This window comes from Nuphar pumila, chromosome 10, assembly GCF_984573655.1.
Source record: "Nuphar pumila chromosome 10, dmNupPumi1.hap1.1, whole genome shotgun sequence".
Classification (NCBI taxonomy): domain Eukaryota; kingdom Viridiplantae; phylum Streptophyta; class Magnoliopsida; order Nymphaeales; family Nymphaeaceae; genus Nuphar; species Nuphar pumila.
In genome coordinates this window covers 105,224,785-105,246,802 of record NC_143258.1, presented here as the reverse complement: position 1 = coordinate 105,246,802, position 22,018 = coordinate 105,224,785, and the positions used below count along the sequence as shown (strand labels likewise).

General features: G+C 37.1%; 1 protein-coding gene across 1 annotated transcript in view; it reads left to right on the top strand.

The window, feature by feature from the left end:
• Positions 1 to 18,801, top strand: part of LOC149827762 (uncharacterized) — a 34,158-nt gene extending 15,357 nt beyond the window's left edge. The window contains exons 13-17 of the mRNA XM_090018243.1: positions 271 to 438; positions 529 to 786; positions 1,001 to 1,213; positions 14,293 to 14,564; positions 18,134 to 18,801. Of these exons, the coding sequence (XP_089874369.1) occupies positions 271 to 438; positions 529 to 786; positions 1,001 to 1,213; positions 14,293 to 14,564; positions 18,134 to 18,275 (1,053 nt within the window). The 3' untranslated portion in view covers positions 18,276 to 18,801. The remainder of the gene's footprint in view (positions 1 to 270; positions 439 to 528; positions 787 to 1,000; positions 1,214 to 14,292; positions 14,565 to 18,133) is intronic.
• Positions 18,802 to 22,018: the final 3,217 nt, after the last annotated feature.

Sequence of the window (22,018 nt, the reverse complement as noted above, 5' to 3'; positions counted from 1 at the left end):
CGAGCCCGACCCATAGTGGGCTGGGTACCCTGTCCTTTGTCCACCCCTAATTGTTCTTGCTATTGCTTTCTATTGGTGCTGATAATATATGACATTGTTTTTGGAACACACTGAAATTTGTGTTTCTATCCATCTCCATGCATCTACTGCATTCATTTTTTTGATTTTTAGTTTTGCCATATGTTTCTCTTCCTTATCTATATCTAGGTTTTTTCAACATGCTGCATGATTGCAATGCTCATTCATGGTGCACTTTGAAATGTATAACAGCCTCATCTTCAACGTACAAAGCTTTGTGATTTGAAGGACGTTGATCTTGATCCCATGTATGTGAAAAGGAGAGAGCAATTGAAAGAACTTGTTGCCTCAATTATTCGTCCAAAAATTGTTCAGAGCAGAGCCTTAAACGGGAAGGAGTTCGTTTCTTTTTTGAAGCAGGTTCTTGCACCCATATAAAGTGAATAATTTCAAATTAGAATATAATTGCCTACTCTTTTGCATTTGCTTACTATTGCAACTGCATTGTAGATCGTTGAAGCTTTGAACAAAGGGGAAATTCCATCGACGGGGTCACTAGTGGAGGTTTTCAACAGAGCAATTCTTGAGCGCTGTTTGAAACTCTACAACCAGGTGATGTCCAATGTGCAGTTGCCACTATCAGAGAACAAGTTGCAGCATGCACATGAGCAAGCAAGAACTGGTACAATGAAAGCCTTTGAACAACAGCATTTTGGACGACGTCATGCAAAACAGTCTGTGGTCCAATTGGATGATGAGATAAAAAAGGTGAGTGGTGGATATTCTGTCATAGATCTATATTTATACTCATATTTTTTTTTTCAGTTTTATTGGCACTTTCTGATTGGTTAATTCTTGGAATCTTGGTCAATAATTATATGATTTTCTTTTGAGGCACTTAGTGTTTATGTTTAAACAAAATTCATGTGATTCATAAAATTTGATTGTTTGATAAAGATCTTATTTTTTATTCCTATTGCAGGTTTACAAAAATTTTGTCCTTGCAAATGAGTATCAGTCTTCAAAGCTCTGTGAAGCCCTTTATATTAGGTGTGAAGACAAAATGGACCAGCTTCAAGTCTTGAGGCTTCCTTCCATGGCAAAATTCAATGCTGGTTTTCTCCATTGCAATAGAAGTTTCGATGATGAGTGTGTTGGGCCTTCCAAAGCTAACTATGAGCAGCGCATGGCTAAGGTAAGATTTCTATTCAGTATTTCTTGTGATATTTTCAAAATATCACCAATATCGGTGATAGTGGTTACAACCATAATCACATCTCATTCTCGGAAAAATTTGCGATGAATTGAATTTTCTTCTTTCTCAGGAAAATATCGGGAGAATCTTGGTACATTTACAAATTAAAATAGAGAAAAAATAACGAAAACATGTAATAATGTTAAAACTATAAATTGATGATAATACCATGATAAAATAGTGATAATATTGTAATGATTGGAAATAGAAGTGATTTTGAAGACCTGACAACAATATCATGATTTTCATGGCTTATAGAAAAACTTGCAAAAATATTGCACTTTTTAAATTTTTTTGGCAATATCTATGACGCTGGTTATGGCCTATGTTACCATGACATGCCAAGTAGGCTGTCGTACCTGTGTTGACAGGCATCAACATGGGTATGGGTACCGGGCGCAGTGCAGATATGCCGTGGGTCGGGTCTATATCAGACTCAAAACTAAAAAAAAAAAAGCAAACTCGCACCCCCCCCCCCCCCCCCTCCAAAAAAACAAAAACCCTCTCTCTCCCTCTCTTTCACCCCCGTCTCTCCCAGAACCTTCAACTCTCTCTCTTGTTTTTTTTTCGTTATTTCAAACCCTGGTTGTGATTCGAGTGGAGGTGCATGAGGAAGTAGATCTGGCTCAGGGTCATCCATTTGTCGACAAAGATCAACCCAGATCAAGGGTTGCCCCTGTTAAAGTATGTATATATATACATATACTTATATATATATATACATATACTTATATATATATACATATACTTATATATATATATAAGTATATACATACATATATCTTTTCTTTATTGTATATCCAAAAACCCGATAGGGGTATTTTGGTAATTTTCCTGTACCATTTTGTTTTTAGGTTTTTTCTTTTATTTCTTTTACTTCCTTTTTCTTTCCCTTTTTTTCTTTTTATTTAAATATGTAATAGGACCACATGGGGCCCCACCCATCTAGTTGTTGGGGCCCCAACGGTTGGGGCTCCCAACGACTAGAAGGGAGACCCATGTGGTCCCCTCTCTCACTTTCTTTTTCCTCTATAAATTAGAGGGGTCACCTTCTTGTAAAGTATGACTTTTCAGCCCACTTAGTTCCTCTCTTCAATAATATTCTTTGCCTTTTAGGCACTTTACCCCTTAGGGGGTTATTTGTGCACTTTTGTGTTCTTGGCTCTTCGCTTAACTCTTTTAAAGAGTTCTTTGGATTATTGGTACTTCCGCTATTTTCATTACATAGTATTAAAGCTATTAGATTTTCAATAATCTTGGAAGATCTTTAGAGCTATTTATATTCCTTATTTCTCTTCATCAATGGAGCATGAATCAAGAGTTGAGCTCTCCTTCAAACTCAATGGCACAAACTACCTTATGTGGGCATCGGCTATGAAAAATCATCTAAGAGGTAAGAAATTGTGGGGCTTTGTGATGGGCACCACTCTTGAACCTACTTTAAAACTCAAAAAAATTGGAGGAGTTGAGAAAGCTCTAGATGGAGACGACCGCATCAAAGTCATTCAAGAGCACCAATCCAAAGTAGAGGATTGGGAAAGTAACCATGCCAAAATTTTGGCATGGTTCATAAACAATGTTGATATTAAAATTGTGCCAACATTGCAAATTTTAGGAGAGCCGATGAAACATGGTTCTTCCTTAAGGGTATATATACCCAAAAAGATCTAGCTAGACAATTTTTTTGTCAAGAAAAAATTAGATCTACTAGACAAGCGGACATGAGTGTCCGTGATTATTTTAGTGCTCTGACCCCTCTTTGGGACGAGCTTGCTCTTGTTGAGCCCAAATGGGCGGCTCCGGAAGACATGGAGTTAAAAAGCGAACAAATTGAAAAAGAGCATTTCTTTCAATTTCTACACGGCCTTAGGCCAGAATTTGAGCAAGTTCGGGCATCTCCTTTTCATAGAAGCAAATCCCTACCTATTGAAGATGCTCTTGTCGAAGTATGCCAAGTAGAAACTCGTCTTGGCATAAGTCTCAAGAATGATGAAATTTTGACCGTCACTAGGCCGGGAACAAATGTAAAAGTATATAAACCTCCACACTTTTCCAAAAATAATGGGTATAGAAAGGGTGTGATTTGTCACTATTGTAATGAACTGGGGCATATTAAACCTGTTTGTCCAAAGCTTAAAGGAAAGGTGGCCGCGGTTGGAGAAAGTTCTCCAAAGAAAGAAAAAGATGTTAATGAAGGAGATGTTAAAGAGACTCTTAGCCATATTTCGGAAGTCCTCCAACATCTTCTCAAAACATCTTCAACATCAACTTCAGTAGCCGTCATAGCCTATTCATCATCCTCTAAGTATGTGGATACTAGACTCCAGTGCTTCTTTTCATATGACATCTCATAAAAACTCTCTTTCTAATGTTTTTTTCGACCACATTGAAAAAAGTCATCACCGTGTATATGTCTGACCCGATCCATTTATATATTGGATCGGGTCCAGACCCAATTGGTGTATATATAAATTAATATGTACAAAAGGGGTATTTTTGTACCCTAGTTTTACTTAATACATTTAATAGAATGATAGGGTCAGCCGATCATTGGACTGAACCCCTTTCTCTGAAATCTCTCTCTCTCTCCCCTCTCTCTCTTTCTCTGTGACAGGCAAACATGGAGATCGAAGGCTCCTTTCTTTCATGGTATCAGAGCATCGTGACGACTGTGCGTGAAGAGCTGCCTTCGTTTCACGGTGGCTCGATTTCACGGTAAAAGACAAATCCTTTTCACGGTGACTGTTTCACAGTGACAGTCGATCCTTTCTGAAAGTTTTTCACGGTGAGTTCGTGATTCTAAATCGACCCTTTCTGGAAGTATTCACGGTGAGTTCGTGATTCTGAAATATATATTTCTGAGTTCGTGATTCTGAAACTGCTGTTTCGTGGGTTCTGGAAATCGACCATTTCTGGAAGTATTCACGGTGAGTTCGTGATTCTGAAAATATATTTCTGAGTTCGTGATTCTGAAACTGCTATTTCGTGGGTTCTGGAAGTATTTCTGCTGTGTGAAAAATATTTATGAGTTCGTGATTCTGAAACTGCTGTTTTCGTGGGTTCTGGAACTGTTGTGCGTGATTCTAAAATTGTTGTTTTCGTGGGTTCTGGAACTGCTGTATCTTCCATCTCTGCTGATCTATACCTAAGTGTCAACCGAGTGCCCTGTCAGCCGAGACCTCAACTGTGATATACCTAAAACCCTGTTAGTCGAGTCCTCTGCTGTGATATACCTAAGTGTCAGTCATGGTTTTCATGGATTCCTCTTATGGACGGTCATGTCTGCCCTCAAGCTTTCTCGGTCAACTAGTCTCTGAAAAATTGAATAACTCCAATTTCTTAACCTGGAAAAGACAAATCATTTCATTTATAAAGAGTCATGACCTCTTTGGTCATCTGGATGGATCTGTTCCACCGCCTCCAGAATTCCTCTCACAAGAAAAGGCGGACGATAAAGGAGAACAATCTGTTGTTCTTCTTAAGAACCCAGAATATGTTACTTGGATGAAGAGGGATCAATCGTTAGTGACCTACATCACTTCAACTCTCTCACAAGAAGTCCTTATTGCTCTTCCTGATGATTGTTCGGCCAAGGAACTGTGGGATGAGTTAGTTCAGACGTATTCACAAATTTCTGAGGCAAGAATTATGTATCTTAAGCGAGAGTTTCAAATGATGAAGAAAGATTCCATGTCTATTATGGAATACTTGAACAAAATGAAAGGCATCACAGACCAACTGGCTGTTGTTGGGTGTCTTGTCAGTGAAAATGATAAAGTACAACAAACCTTGAGTGGATTGGGGTCAGACTATCGTGTTATGACGACTACCTTATTATGTTTACCAGAACTTCCAAAGTTTGAAGATCTTCATGCGAAATTATTGCAATATGAGATGACTCTGAAAGGATCTTCTGAAGATTCTCATGGGAATTCAGGAACACAAGATGTGCTGGCTATGAGAATGAATTATGGTCGAGGACGAGGAAGTTCTTTTCGAGGAAAAGGAGGCCAAGGGAGAAACACCTATGGAGGTCGTGACATACTTCCGACACCCAATATACAAGGACAAAGACCCATTCCCACTTGTTTTCTATGCAACAAGAAAGGACACATTAAAGCAAATTGTTGGTTTAATCCTCAAAACAAAGGGAAAGCTCCACAAGCAGAGGCTAGGAAGGATGAAGAAGTAAAGGAGTTGTTGTTGGCAGCCTTGGCAGGATTGAATATGAAGCAAAATGATAAAGGAATTTGGTATGTCGACTCTGGAGCAGCTACTCATGTCACAGGTGATGCAGGTAAACTCTCGACTCTTACTCCTTATGTTGGTAAGAATAGCATAGTCACAGGAGATGAATCTCATCACTCAATCTCACATACTGAAAATGCCATTATACCAATGTCAAAGTCCTCTCTTAAACTTCTAAGTGTCATCCATGCACCTAATATTTAAAAGAACATTGTTTCTGTCTCAAAACTTGATGATGATGATGCCAATGCTTCAGTTGAATTTACTCCCTCTTCTGTTTATGTCAAGGATCTTCGCACGAGGAAGACATTCGCTGAAGGAAAACGATGGGGCAACATGTATATCTTTCAAGAAGATCCTTCCTCCATTCACTTTGACTATTCATCCTTGAAGCCTCACCAACGTCAAATTTTTTATTCTGATTTTATATTTAATATTTCTAAATGTAATAAGCCAAGACTTTGACATAGTCGTCTTGGCCATTGTGGTCGTCATTTTATTGAAAAACTTGTCTTGAATAATTTTATTCCTAAGTCCAGTCTGAGTTCAGAGGTCGTTGATACAAAGTGTTCTAGTTGTCTTTTATGTAAGAGTCATGTCTTACCATTTGCTTCCATCAATAAAAGAGCTTCAAGTCCATTTGAGGTCATTTGTTCAGATGTCTGGGTTCCTGCCCCAATTACTTCTCTTTCTGGCAGTAAATACTATCTTATTTTCATTGATAGTTACTCACGTTATACTTGGATATTTTTTATGAAGCACAAATCAGAAGTTTTTGGATTGTTCCAAAGATTTCATTCTTTTGTTCAAAATCATTTCTCTACCAACATTCTCAATTTCCAGTGTGATGGAGGAGGTGAATTCTCCTCGAATGACTTTGTTGGTTTCCTTCAACATAATGGGATAAAGAGAAGAGTGTCTTGCCCGCATACACCTCAACAAAATGGGATTGCTGAGAGGAAGCATCGACATATTATAGAGACTGCAATGAGCATGATGCACGGGAGCAATCTTCCTGTATCATTATGGACTGAGGCCTTTCACTCCATAGTCCATGTGATAAATCGATTGCCCATGAGTATCTTAAAAAATAAGTCACCATATTTCTCTCTTTTTGGCATACAACCTGATTACCATGCATTACGTGTGTTTGAGTTTGTTTGCTATGTTCACATTGACAGTTCACTCAGACACAAGTTCCAAGATAAAGCCTTAAAATGCAGGTTTATAGGATATGCAGAAGACTACAAAGGGTACAGGTGCTATGATCCTCTGAGTAAGCGTGTCAAGATATCAAGGAATGTAATTTTCGATGAGATGAACTTTGATGCTCAGGATGCTAATTCAACCCTTCATGCTGATAACTCAAGCCCCAACATTGAGGTATACTACCCATGGTTAAATTCAGAACTTTTTTCAAATGGTAAAGTAGACTGTCCAGAAAATTGCAGTCAGAAGGAGACACATGAGGAATCAGCAAATGGAACTCAAACGGAAGAAACTGTTCCACATGTCTTGGAACCAGCAAGGTATAAATGTATTGTGTACACCCGGCGAGAGAAAGAGCCCTCATTCGTCTCTTGTACGAGTACTGATCCATCTTCACAGACAATGGATATCAGAAGATCCTCACAGATTCGACATCCACTTGACAGGTGGATAAGTTATAAAATTTTTTCATTGGATTTTCAATTGTTCTTGACATCCATAAGTAAAGAGGAAGAGCCCCTCATGTTCTATCAAGCTGCGAGCTCTAGAAGATGGGTAGAAGCACTGAATGAAGAAATGGAAGCTCTACATGAATGTGGAACATGGGAGATTGTACCCAGGCCATAAAACAAAATTGTTGTTGGGTCAAAATGGGTGTACAAGATAAAGTATAAACCAGACGGGAGCATTGAAAGGTACAAGGCTAGACTTGTAGCCAAGGGATTTACACAAGAGGAAGGCCAAGACTTTGATGAAACTTTCAGTCCTGTAGTTAAAATGGGGACCATTCGCATTGTGTTGGGTCTAGCCATTAAATATGGATGGACATTGAGCCAACTGGATGTAAAAAATGCTTTTCTGCACGGGGATTTAAAAAAGGAAGTTTACATGGAACAACCCACTGGATATGCAAAACGAGAAGCCAAAGAATATGTATGCAAGTTAAATAGATCTCTTTATGGTTTGAAACAAGCCTCTCGTTCCTGGTTCGACAGTTTTTCTCTAGAGATACAACGACATAGCTTCTCTCGGTCTCTTCTGGATCACTCACTATTTATTCATAATGAACAAGGAGTCACTACTTTCCTATTAATATATGTAGATGACGTCATCTCACAGGGAACTGTAAAAGTCACATTGAGCAGGTGAAGAAGTTATTAAATCAGAGATTTAAGATGAAAGATTTGGGAGAGCTGTGATATTTTCTTGGGGTAGAAGTTGATAAAAGAAATGATACACTCACCCTTACTCAGCACAAATACACGTTGGACATTCTCAGCAGAGCAGGCATGACAGATTGTAAGTCGTTGACAACTCCAAGTGTCATTCATCAGAAATTGAGTTCAAAAGAAGGAGACATATATGAAGATCCCACTAAGTATCGCAGTTTAGTTGGCATGTTGCAATATCTGACTTTTACTAGACCTGATATAGTATATTCGGTTAATCAGGTATCCCAGTTTATGCATGAACCTCGTATGTCACATATGGAGGCAGTCAAACGTATACTTCGTTACCTGAAGGGTACAATTGGTGATGGGCTGGTATACAAGAAAAGGGAATTAGATTCAGGCGGGGGCCATGAGGGTCATGAGATCGTCACTTATGCTGATGCTGATTGGGCGGGTGATCCAGACGAACGACGATCAATATCCGGTTATTGCAGTTTCATTGGGCCAAACTTGATATCCTGGAGCAGTAGAAAACAAAAGGCGGTTGCTAGATCGAGCACTGAGGCTGAATACAGATCCATGGCCACTGCCACGGCCGAGGCTACATGGATAAGACATCTCCTGACAGAAATGGGAGAACCGATTGCTCGGTCACTGTTGCTGTGTGACAATCAAAGTGCCATCAACATGTCCTTCAATCCCATCCACCATAGTCGAGCAAAGCACATTAAAATAGATCAACATTTTATTAGAAAAAAGGTTGAAGATAAAGAGATTGAGCCTATGTATGTGCCAACTGAAAAACAAAACAAGTTGCTGTCATTCTCACTAAAGGGTTGATGAAGGACAGATTTTGGTTTCTGAAAAGCAAGTTGTACATGATTCAACACCATGCACAACTTGAGGGAGGCTGAAAAGAAGTCATCACCGTGTATATGTCTGACCCGATCCATTTATATATTGGATCGGGTCCAGACCCAATTGGTGTATATGTAAATTAACATGTACAAAAGGGGTATTTTTGTACCCTAGTTTTACTTAATACATTTAATAGAATGATAGGGTCAGCCGAGCATTGGACTGAACCCCTTTCTCTGAAATCTCTCTTTCTTCTCTCTCTCTCTCTCTGTCCCCTCCCTCTCTTTCTCTGTGACAGGCAAACGTGGAGATCGAAGGCTCCTTTCTTTCACACATATCTTCTTATGTTTCAACGGCCGATGAGACATCTTTAAAAATTGAAAGTATTGGAACACTTGATTTAAAATCCTCTCAAAATTTTTTGGTTCCTAAAGTAAGAGTTGTTCCAAAAGTTAACTTAAATCTTTTTTCGGTTTCTCAAATCACCGATCATGGTTGCTAAGTCTCTTTCTCACCCAAAGATTGCACCGTGCAGGATCTCCAGTCAGGGAAGCTGATTGAGAAAGACCACAGGAGGAGCGATCTTTATTTTATGGATTTTTTTAATCTTCCATCCAAGTCATTTTGCAATTTTGTAAATGTCAAAAGTATCGAAGTTTGGCATAAGAGACTTGGTCATCCGAACTTTTTAAAGATGTCTCTTTTTTCTTTTTTGGACAATACTTGTAAAGACAAACACATGACTTATAAAGATTGCATATTTGGAAAATCTAAAGCTATTCCATTTCCTCAAAGGAATTATGTTCCCACACGACCATTTGAACATGTTCATTCCAATGTATGGGGTCCCTCTTTTATTGTACCTAAAAGAGTTTTTTCATATTACTTAGTCTTTGTTGACGATTGTACTATATTTACATGGATTTTCTTCCTAAACCTCAAATATGAGGTTTTCTCATTTTTTAAAGAATTTCATGTAATGGTTAAAAATCAATTTTTAGGAAACCTATCCATTCTTAGATCCGATTCGGGAGGAGAATATATGTCCAATGAATTTCAAAACTATTTAAAAGAAAACGGAATTTGTCACCAACGTTCTTGTCCAAACACTCCGCAACAAAATGGTCTTGCGGAAAGAAATCATAGATACATATTAGAAACAACAAGAACTCTATTAATTTCAAAAAATATTCCAAAATCTTTTTGGGTCGAAGCTGTTCCAAAATGGTCCAAACACTTCGACATATCTAATTAATAGAACACCCTCATCCTCGTTGAAAAATCTTTCTCCATTTGAAAAACTTTACAATATGTCTTCCGACTATAAAAGACTAAGAATTTTTGGATGTAAGTGTTTTGTTCTAACTCACAAGAACGATAAACTTTCTTTAAGGGCAATTGAATGCATATTCTTAGGACATGGCGAAAAACAAAAAGGTTATCGATGTTTTGACCTAGTAAATAACAAACTTTATATTTCAAAAGATATCACTTTTCTAGAAGAAGAAAATGGTTTTTCGCATAACCAAAATGAAAATGTTGATTATTCCTTTCTATTTGACTTGTTACCTCAAGAAAAATGCATAGATAATCATGTTGAAACTATTGAACCTTTTGAAGCTCTCATCGAGGATCATGTTGATTCTCCAAACAATGAACAACATGAAAACATAAATGAAAATATATCAAGTCATACTCAAGTTTATACTAGAAGAAATGGAAATAATCATCCTAGTGCCCTTGAGAAATTCTCTCAAAATGTATCATTAGGAGAATCCTCTCAAAGAAGATCAAATCGTATTTCTAAAATACCTAATAGATTTGTATCTTATGATTCTTTTTCTCTGAATTTTTGAGCTTTCTTATTAGCTATTCACTCTTTCCATGAACCATCTCATTATAATGATGCCAAACAATATGCCCATTTGATTGAAACAATGAAACTTGAACTTAATGTACTTAAAAAAGCACAAACTTGGAAAATTATTGATCTTCCTAATGGCAAGAAACCCATTGGATGTAGATGGGTCTTTAAAGTAAAAACTAAAAGTGATGGTTCTTTATAAAGATTTAAGGCTCGATTAGTAGCCAAAGGATATGCTCAAGAGTATAAGGTGGATTATGATGAGACTTTTGCCCTTGTTGCTCGAATGACTAGTGTTCGAGCCCTTATCGCAATAGCTTCTATTAAAAAATGAGTCATTTTTCAACTTGATGTTAAGAATGTCTTTTTAAATGAAGATCTTGGTGAAGAAGCTTATATGGAACCACCTTCTGGCATGAATTTGAATGGTAAAATTTTAAAATTAAAAAAGACATTATATGGCCTTAAGCAAGCTCCTAAAGCTTGGTATGACAAATTTAGTAATGTATTAATCAATTTGGGTTTTACTTGTTATACTGACATTGCTTTCTTTGTTAAGAAAACAAGTGATTCAATTGTTATCCTATTCTTTATGTTGATGATATGATCATCACTGGAAGTGACAAAAATGGAGTAAATGATGTTAAATGTATGTTAAAGAAAACTTTTGATATGTCTGACTTGGGTTTTTTGAGATATTTTTAGGTATTGAAGTGACATATTCTCTTCGAGGATACATATTATCTCAAATGAAACTAACAACAGACATATGTACCAAGTCGGGAGTTTCAGATGAAAAGAAAGTTGAAACTTCTGAAGTTATTAATGCAAAGTTGAGACTTGAGGATGGTGTTCTACTTGAGGATCCTACCCCCTATCGACAATTGATTGAATCTCTTTCTTACTTATCCATCACCCGTTCGGATATAGCTCATGCGGTTCATGCTGCAAGCCAGTTTCAGCACGCTTCTATTACAGTTCATATGGTGGCTGTGATGCGAATTGTCTGATACATCAAAAACACCATTTCCAAAGGGCTTTTCTTATCCTCTTTTTCATCTCTTGAATTAACTGTATTTACTGATGCAGACTAGGAAGGAAATCCCAATGATCGAATCTCAACCACTGGTTTTTGCATTTTTTTAGGTGAATCTTTTATCTCGTGGAGATGTAAGAAGCAACAAAAAGTTTCACTATCATCCACTGATGCTGAATATTGAGCCATGACGATGACAACTATGAAAATTGTATGGCTTAAAAGTCTCCTCTGTGATATGGGCGTTCTCATTTCCTCTTTCACCAAGATGTGTTGTGATAATAAAAGTGTGATTTACATCGCAAGACGAGCGTACCAAGCATATTGAAATGGACTGCCACTATGTGCGAGATGAATTTCTCAGAGGAACCATCACTTTACCATTGTTACTTCAGAATATGAGCTGACAAACTTCTTCACCAAAGCACTTCTAAATCTACGATTTATGTTTTTTCTTGGCAAACTTTCGGTCTTCTCCCCGTAAAGTTTGAGGAGGCGTGTTAAAATATGTATATATATACATATATATATATATACATATATATATAAGTATATATATACATATATGTATATATATACATATATCTTTTTTTTATTGTATATCCAAAAACCCGATAGGGGTATTTTGGGAATTTCTTTGTATCATTTTATTTTTAGGTTTTTTCTTTTATTTCTTTTACTTACTTTTTCTTTTTCTTTTTTTCTTTTTATTTAAATATGTAATAGGATCACATGGGGCCCCACCCATCTAGTCGTTGGGGCCCCAACATTCATTAATATGACTGTCGGGGCTCCGAGCGACTAGAAGGCAGCCCCATGTGCTCCCCTCTCTCACTTTCTTTTTCCTCTATAAATTAGAGGGGTCACCCTCTTGTAAAGTATGGCTTTTCAGCCCACTTAGTTCCTCTCTTCAATAATATTTTTTGCCTTTTAGGCACTTTACCCCTTAGTGGGTTATTTGTGCACTTTACGTGCTTGTGTTCTTGGCTCTTTGCTTTACTCTTTTAAAGAGTTATTTGGATTATTGGTGCTTCCGCTATTTTTATTACAACCCCTGGCTCAAATCTACTTCCTCACGCCCTTTTTTCAAAACCCTTTCCACCTGTTGCGCAAGGAAGAGGAGAAGAAGAAGAAGAAAAAAAAAAGGGAGAGATAGAGAGATAATGAAGGAAAACACAAAGAAGAAGAATTAGGAGAGAGAGATACCTCCTTATTCGATTGTCCCTCCTCGTTCTCCTTCTTCTTCTCCTCCTCCTCCTCCTCCTCGTGCTCCTTGTTTAGGGATCACGAGAGAGAGAGAGAGAGAGAGAGAGAGAGAGAGAGAGAGAGAGAGAGAGAGAGAGAGAGAGAGAGAGAGAGAGAGAGGTTCTTTTCTTTTTATTATAAAAGAACAGAAAAAATATTTCAATAGCCCCTCATTTTTTTCAAAAAATCCATTTTAACTTCTTTTATATTCAAAATATCAAAAATTTCCCCTTTTTCAAAAATTTCATTTATATTCAAAATATCAAGTTCTCTTCTTTATATATATATATATATATATATATATATATATATATATATATATATATATATATATATATATATATATATATATATAACAGAGAGAGAGAGCCGTGTCCCCGTACCCACATTTTTTTGGAATTGCCGTGTCGTACCCTCCGTACCCGCACCGGTACCCATACCCAGGTGACACAGGTTATGGCACATGATTAAGATTACTAATGATATATGCAAGTAAAATTGCGTGCAAAGTATTAGTCATAGCCACATGTATCGTTCAAGGTAATTTCTTAGGGAGGGTTTTCCTTGCAGATATTTTCAAAAAGTGATTTTCTTGGGAAAATATCAGGAAAATCTCTGAAGCTATGAATAATAAAAAAAGATAAGAAATAATAGGCTATATTTATTTTCTTGCAAAAATATAAAAAACAATTAGAAAGGTTTTAAAATATAAAACAAACAAAAAAGATACTTAAAATCGTGATATTTTCAAAATATCAGCAATATTGGTGAAGATGCTGTTAATATACTTTATGAGAAAAATTCAGAGTTAGGCTCTAAAATAGGCCCTTTTGCTAGGTCCAAACTTGCCTTGAAACCTTCCTGTATCATCATGATAAGGTTTTTTAGCTTAAAACTAGCTCTCTAAGATGAGTTTGTTCACACTAGGGCTTTGCACATCTGGCTTATTGTGTGAAGTGTATGCTTGACATGGCATTGTTTCCTCAAAGCTCCCACATGAAGTCAGATTTTGGGCCAGTAACCTGGCCTGGTTAAAGTAGTGAAAATCCAAGTGCTAACTGTGCTCATGCTAGGTTAGGGTTCAACAAGTTCCCTGAATGGCTGAACCAACATGAGATTGCGTTGGAAACATCCAATCCTGCCAAGTCCAGTCCATCTTACTTTTAAGAACTAAATTCCGGGGTTTAATTTCTCTCTCTCTCTCTCTCTCTCTCATCTTGGAAAAAATTATGACAGAAAACACTGTTTCATTTCAGTGGTTCCACATTTTGATGTGATATTTCCTGATGCCTCTAGAAGTGCTAACGTATAAGATATTCCCAGCAACACTATTTTATTTAGGTAATGCATTTTGATAAGCCAACTAAAATCAAGGAAATATCTGCAGATGCTCATGAAATCCAGGTCCCTGTTTATCAAAGAGTACAACCACAGGCTTTTCAACTGGTTGGTGGCGTTCTCCCTTGTCATGGTCGTGGTTGGCCGATTTGTTATGAAGTTTATTTTAGTGGAGATTGCTGCATGGATAATGTTCATCTTCTTAGAGACATACACAAGGATGTTCTGGTCATCAGAGTCACTGTATTATAATCCTGCCTGGCATCTTATTGTAGCATCTTGGGAGACTATAGTTTACAATCCTGTTCTTGATTTAGATAGGTATGATCAATTCTCCCTTCATTTCATTTTTAGCCAATCTGAGATTAGCTTTGATATATTTTTTTCATTTATGGTATTTATGAATCTATTTGTTGCATGTGATCATTTCAATATTCTTGCATTTAAGTGGCAAGTGTTGCTGAAAGCATGGCATTAATGAATTGCGCATACTGGTCATTGTATCACCTATTTCATTTTCGAAAGGGAAACACTAATTATCATTTTACATGTGAAATGCAAAGGCATGGGAAAAGAGGAAAGCATGACATCCTTAGGAAGAGGCCGGTTATATAGTAGTGTTTCGGGGTATAAATAGCATGCCTGTTTGCCTTTTCTTGAAAAGCAGTATTGGCTCCAAGCATGCTTGGGGGAAAATAAGTTGGGGCGCTCACTAGAACTGTATGGGGTGTGGAGCTCCATCTCCTGGAAATTAAACAGAGGAAGCAATTATCAAACAAATAAGTGGTGCATTATTTCTTTGTAAATCTTTACAATGTGGAACATCCAAACCTGCTATTGGGTGCAGTGTGGAGTTCTAGAACATATTCTTCTGCTATGAATGCATAATTGTGGCCATGACATGGATTACTGGATCATATTCTTCTGGTATCCCTGTTAGTAGTGTGGATGTCATTATTTGTTTGAATGAGCAGGAAAAAGAACTTATGCATATTAAAACCACTTAACATTGTGTCAGTTGGAGGAAGAAAAGACATTGTTATTTTGTACAACTGAACAAAATAATGCATCTTAAGCCAAAAGAGAGACAAAATGATGCATCTTAAGCCAAAAGAAAGACAAAATGATCTTGTGAATAGGAATAGATAAATCAAATCTAGTGCACCTTCAGCTTCTAGATTTACTGATGTGGATGATCCCTTGTTAACATTGTCAAAGTGATTCTTTCAACTTGTTAAAACAATTTGTCTGAAAGAAAAAGTTCAAAAGAGATTTTCAAGATTAATGTTAAGTTGGGGTTGAATGAGATAGATGGATGGTTAGGTCCCACTATCATAACCAAGGGGGTCTCTGGCTTGAATCCCATGGGTGCTAACACCCAAGCTTGCCTATCCGAAAAAAAGAAAAAGGGAACAATGATAACCCATGAAAGCATCAAAGTAATATGATTCATCTTTCATATATCAGGACCAAAGAAGAAGAAAAAGCTTGAAAAGAGCTTTCCTCTGATCAGGACACACACACTTACATATATATGTTTATGTACTAACGTATGTAATGGCCATTGCAGCATCAAAGCAGTGTAATTCATTTTACATATATTGGGATTAAACACAATTCAGTTAGACTAGGATATCCCTATATATAATGGGCCAGTATGATTAGGACATGACAGAGATATGACCACTACACAGTAGGAAACAACGTTCTTGAATTAGTTGATTCTGAGGAGTAAGGCAACTGAAGGAAGTACCTGTTAAATTATAATGAATGTTTGCATCAAATAATGCACGAAAGTCAAGCCTAATTTTTTTTGTATGGTCCAAGGGAACCCCCCCAATCATCGACCGCACATTGGCTCGCCTCTGGTTGGTAAAACCAGAGTTACCGGAAGCTTCTTAGATAGGTGGGAAGCCCGCTTCCCAGAAGCTCGCTTCCCGTCGGAAGCGCGATACTCCTCGCTTCTCCTATGCTTTCCACACACATCATATATTCTTATATATTTTTTCACTCTACTTTTCATGGTTTTTATGTGTTTTTTCTCACGCTTCTCACTTACTTTCATGTGTTTTCTCTAAATTGGCAGTCATCATTTTTAGATTTTGTTAAAAATTTAATTCTTACACTAAAAAATCATGAAATTTAAGAAGTCACTTTTATTTTAGTTTTTATTTGTCTTTCATTTCTATTCTCATTCAATTCTTATATTAGTTTTTTATTCCTCGCTTCCCGCTTCCTATACATTTTAAAATGCAGCGCTTCTCACTTCCGCTTCCCGTAATGTTTCCCGCGTCCGCTTCCTAGTTTGGCAACCTTGGGTAAAACCCTTGAGGTCCCCCCTGCCCACCAGGGAGTACACCCAGCTTCGACCTTGTGGCAAGGGGCGCCACCCCTGGATTTCTAACTTGTGAGACATTCACAAGTTGCCCCTACCAGATGAGCGGAGCCCTTGTGGGGAAGCCTAAAAAATGTTGTCAACCTTCGGCTATATGAAAAAAATGGCCTATGGTGGCACATGATAGGTATAGACCAGATAAGACGATCTCCCATGGCTAGGCAAATGGAAGAGCTCATTTCTGGCTGTGTGTGTGTCTACAATTTTGTATTATGAGTAGAATCATGTAGGCACACTTTTTTCAAGTAAATTAAGCTGTATAGATGCATTTGTCATGGTTTATTTAGTACCAATCATACTTTGCATCAAGGGAGTTGTGCAGTTTCATTTTTCTGGATCACTACTTTTTGGGCCATCCATTATGATATGAATGAGTTGGAACATATCAACTTGCCTCTTCAAGTATGTTGGGCTGGTAAAGACGCATCTAGTGGTGTATGTGAAGGTTCATTTTATGGACCGGTGCATTTTGATGCAATCTGGGCCAACAATTTTTATATATATATATATATATATAGAGAGAGAGAGAGAGAGAGAGAGAGAGAGAGAGAGAGAGATTTTACACCATATTAGCAGTGTAGGCATTTTGCATTAGTCAAACAACCAAATCTCCTTGAGTGGTTGACATCTTATTTCACATAAATGGCTCTACTGGTTTTTGGTCTTTGAGGATGCTCTCTGAAATTTCAATGGGCTTATAAAGAAGTAACCATCCTATATAGTGGGTCATGATTTGAAGCCTAAATTGGTGAAGTTGTTGGGTGGAACATATTACGGGTGATTTGTTATTTGCTTGATACCATTTGGGAGTTCTCATTTTGACTGATGAAAATTACAAATTACTGTGGAAGGGAAAAACATTGATTCTCCCTTCCCTTGCGTGTGCATACACAAACTCAAAACTCATGCACTGCCTGGACAGAGTACAAACTGTGATGAAATTTATGCTTAACTGCTGCAGATTTTGTTGACCCATGTTAATGGGTTCATGGCCATGGTGCCTCTCAGTGGGGCCCATGCATTTGAGATGAGTAGGGCCTCAAATGCATGGATATGATAACTTTTGAGTTATCTCTTATCCAAACTACTTTTTGTTTTGGGTTGAGTTTTATCAAAATCCTTTTCATAAAGCCTAATCTCGTTTTTATGGATAGACCCTACATTAGAGGGGCAGTTTCTAAGTGGAGTCGATTATCTGGGCTGATAGCAACACCAGGAGGTGTAAATATTTTATATATGCCCAGGGTTCTACCATACGTGGTGTGTGGTTAAAGAAAACTTCTTAACCCTCCTAAAGGAAGCCATCAACCTCCTCTCTCTCTCTCTCTCTTTCTCTCTCTGTGTGTGTGTGTGTGTGTGTGTGCTCTACAAATCTGCTGCCTATATACAGGAAATTGGGCCATCAGATTTCTGTCTTAGAAATCAAAATATGATGCTGAAGTTTACTTTTCCTTCACTGAATTATTTGTTTTCTTTTGGTCATTTTGGTTTTCAGATGGTCCATACCAATCGGTTCAATGCTTCTGTTGTTATTGCTCTATTGGAGGTGTTGTGGCAGGAGGAAACATGGAAGCTGGTCTATATTACCTTTGTATGATAGTCATAGAGATGGATCGAACCACAGGAGATCTGATTGAAATGGGGTGGTTTGGTTTTGTGCAAAGATTGGAGGCTCTATTTTGTTCTCCGACTGGCCATTTTATCACCTGATTCCATCTGGTCAATCTTTCCCTTCTGCATTTGGCTATTATATTTGTGGATTTAAATTGCTCAGCAAGTTGAAGCTGCAGAAGGGTGGTGCATTGAGAGGCTGGTTCGCTTTGCAATCCATAACCCTGGCATTTTCATTACAATATGAAATTGCTGGTTAAACTGTACGTTATTTATTATTTATTTATAATCAACTGTACGTCATATTATCCATCAATTGCTATATTGAAAAGAAAATCTGCAGGCGAGTGCTTGTTGTTCAATTTAATCTATAACCCAAGCCTTCTTATTTGTGAAAAAACATTAGGAATCTAGAAGGCTAGCTATGTAACATACTGTGAGATCATCATGGTTTTTTTCTGTTAGTTTCAGAAGCTGATCTCATGCGAAGACATCATGATATTTTTAAATGTTGCATACTTTGAAAATATTGTGATAATAACATTATTAAAATAAACTTATTTTGTTGTTATAAACTTTTATTTATTTTTATGTTCTGTACAGAAATTTCAGAAACACACCTAAACTATTGGCAATAACCAACCACACATCTAAGTTTTGAAATTTCTTAAAAATGCATCTGAACTTATTCATGGTTAATTAAAATTACTTACAGTTTACTTCCTGTAAATTCGCTTAGAAATTGCCACTTTGCCCATGAAAAGAAAGCCTAACAAAGGAAATTCGAGGTAATGTAGTAATTTTCTGCAAAATTCTGCTTGGTTGTGTGATAACCCAATCGAAAATGAAAAAAATGTAAGGGTTGATTAACGGAGCATGAGTTTATGATTGTTTTTTATTATCGCTAATAGTTTTAAGTGTTTCTTGAAAATCTCCCTTTTCTATATTTCGATCTTTTATATTTGCCAATATTTTCTGGTGTTTTTCCCAAATAAGAAATATTTTAATTTACCACCTGATTTTCCCTTCACTGAGGAAATGCTATACTGAGGCTTGTGGCGTTGATTTTCCCTTTTTTATATTTCGATCTTTTATATTTGCCAATCTATTTGTTGCATATGAGTTGAATCGAGCACAACCCTTGTTATTTGTGAAAAAAAAACATTAGGAAGCTAGAATGCTATGTAACTCGCTATGAGAAAATACCATCATATTTTTAAATACTGCCTTGCTTGAAAAATAGTGATATTAACATTATCATTTATTTTATTATTTATAAATTCTTTATATATACGTGGGCAAGGAGGGCCTAGGGTTAATACACCAATGAGCTGACCAGTGAGTGTCGTAGTTTTACTCAATTTCCATTATATATTATATCTGAAATCGAGTAAAACTAAGATACTCACTTGTAAGCTCATTGGTGTAAAAAGCCTAGGCGCCCTCCTTGCCCACCTGGGAGTATACACGGATTCGGCCTCGTGATAGGGATTGTGTCACGAGTCGCCCCTACGGGATGAATGTAGCCATAAGATGTTTTATATTTGCCAATATTTTCTGGAAAATTCTCCCAATATGAAAAAGTTTTAATTTGTTTCTGATTTTCCCACATGGAGAAAATCCTGAGTTTCTACTCGTTGCATAGGATTTGAACCGAGTAATGTCCCAGGTTTGGATTGACTCTTTTTTGCTGACCACATTTGCAATGATTTAAGCCCTGCTTGGGAGCTGGCGTTCGGAGGGATTCTATGGATTTGGAAAAGTGAAAGTCATCAATTATTGGAATTGGGAGGGAGGGAAAAGTGAAAGTCATCAATCACTGGAATTGGCGGGTACCACTTCAATGAGGTGGTAGTTGCCAGTTCCAATTTTGAATGCAAATACAAATGAGAGGACGTATTGTCTTGCTTCTGTTCTCATTTCCATAAACTTTTTTACACCATACAAATATATCTGTGTTCAGATTAAGCAAAATGAGACCATGACCCAATTTGGATATGGTTTCACTCAAATAACATTTGGATCAATGCATTTATACCCTCTCTCTCTGTGGTTGGTGTAACAAACACCTGATCTGCACTTGTTTAAGTGATTCATTTAGTTGGTCACTTTGTGAGCACGACCAATGGGGCTGTCAAACAGTTGCACCAGTGAAAGTGGTAAATCCTCAGCTGAGCCATTCCACTTATCTCAAACAACAATGTGGATTTGCTAAAATAACAAATTTTGGGGATTTCGTAATTGCATCCTTAGCTACCACTGACTGGCGGTTTCTAAACAGGGCCTCTAAAAGTCATCAATGACTGGAATTCAAAGGGAGTCTATGGATTCGGAAAAGTGAAAGTCATCAATGCCTGGAATTCAAGGTACCACTTCCAGGAGGTGGTGGTTGCAAGTTCCGGTTTCGAATGCAAATACAAATGTCCATCAACTATTATTTTTTGGTAGGCTCCATAAACTACTTTTTGACAACATACCAAACATATCTTTGGGTTCAGATTAGGCAAAATGAAACTATGATCTCTCTCTCTCTCTCTCTCAATGGTTCCTTCAGCAAACACCTGCTCGGTGCCTGTTTAAATGACTCATTTAGTTGATCACTTTGTGGGCACAACCAGTCCGGATACCATTTGACCTAGATGAATATTGGACCAAGACCAGTCAGATTTCACATTACATATATGAGTACGTGGGCATGGGGTCTAGTACCTGACCTGAGATGGGCTGGGTTTTGGGCTGTCTACTGGATCCCAAGCCCGATAAGATTCAGCCATGTTCCGAGGGCCCATATAATTTAATAACCATGTTCAAGTTCGGGTTTTGTAGGGTCACAAAAATGGAATCTCAAACCTGCACCTGGATAATTTCAGAAATTTATTTTTATTGAAATGCATATAAAATATGGAAAATGACCGTACTTGTATGCCAAAAATGATGCATTTTTCAAAATGCCCTACAAATTTTGAAATCCGCCTGATGTCTAAATTCACAACTTTCTTATTGTAAAAAGACCTTTTTATCCTTCACACAAGCAAATTTCTTTTAGATATGCAAATTTCCACACAAATATTCAAATATGTGAATTTCTCCTACATTTGTGAATTTTCTCTCAAATATAAGAACATGTAAATTTTCTCCCAAACATAAGAATGTGTTTTTTTTTTAAATATATGAATATGCGAATTTTCTCTTAAAGGCTTTAGTGGCGCTTTTGAAGCACCACTAGGGCCTTTTTACCTTTAGAGTGCCACTAAAGGTTTTTTATTTTTAGCGTAAAGGTTTTTTTACCTTTAGCGACACTTTTCCAAATACCAAGCACAAGGCCCTCTATTAACAAATACAGTACGATATTAGCAACCATGCAGTTGCAAAAGTTTTCAAAATGTGTGAACGGTTGGAGTGTAGAACTTGATTTCTACCTTCATATAAATATCTAAAGTTTGCATATCTAAAGGTATACATTTTGGGGACCTTCACAACTCATAGTTGTGAGTGTCCTCAAAATGTGTGAGCCTCCTTTTAATAAAATCTCACAAGGGACACAAACAGACCATTCACAAATGTGTTGGATAACATTCATATATTTAGGAGAAAATTCATATATTTGAGAGAAAATTCATGAAGTTTGCATGTCTTGAGGAAATTCGTTTGTGCAAAGGGTAAACATTATTTTATAGTAAAAAATTTGTAAATTTGGACATCAGGTTAAAAAGTTATAGGGCATTTCAAAAAATGCATCATTTTTGTCGCGGTCATTTTCTGTTTTTAG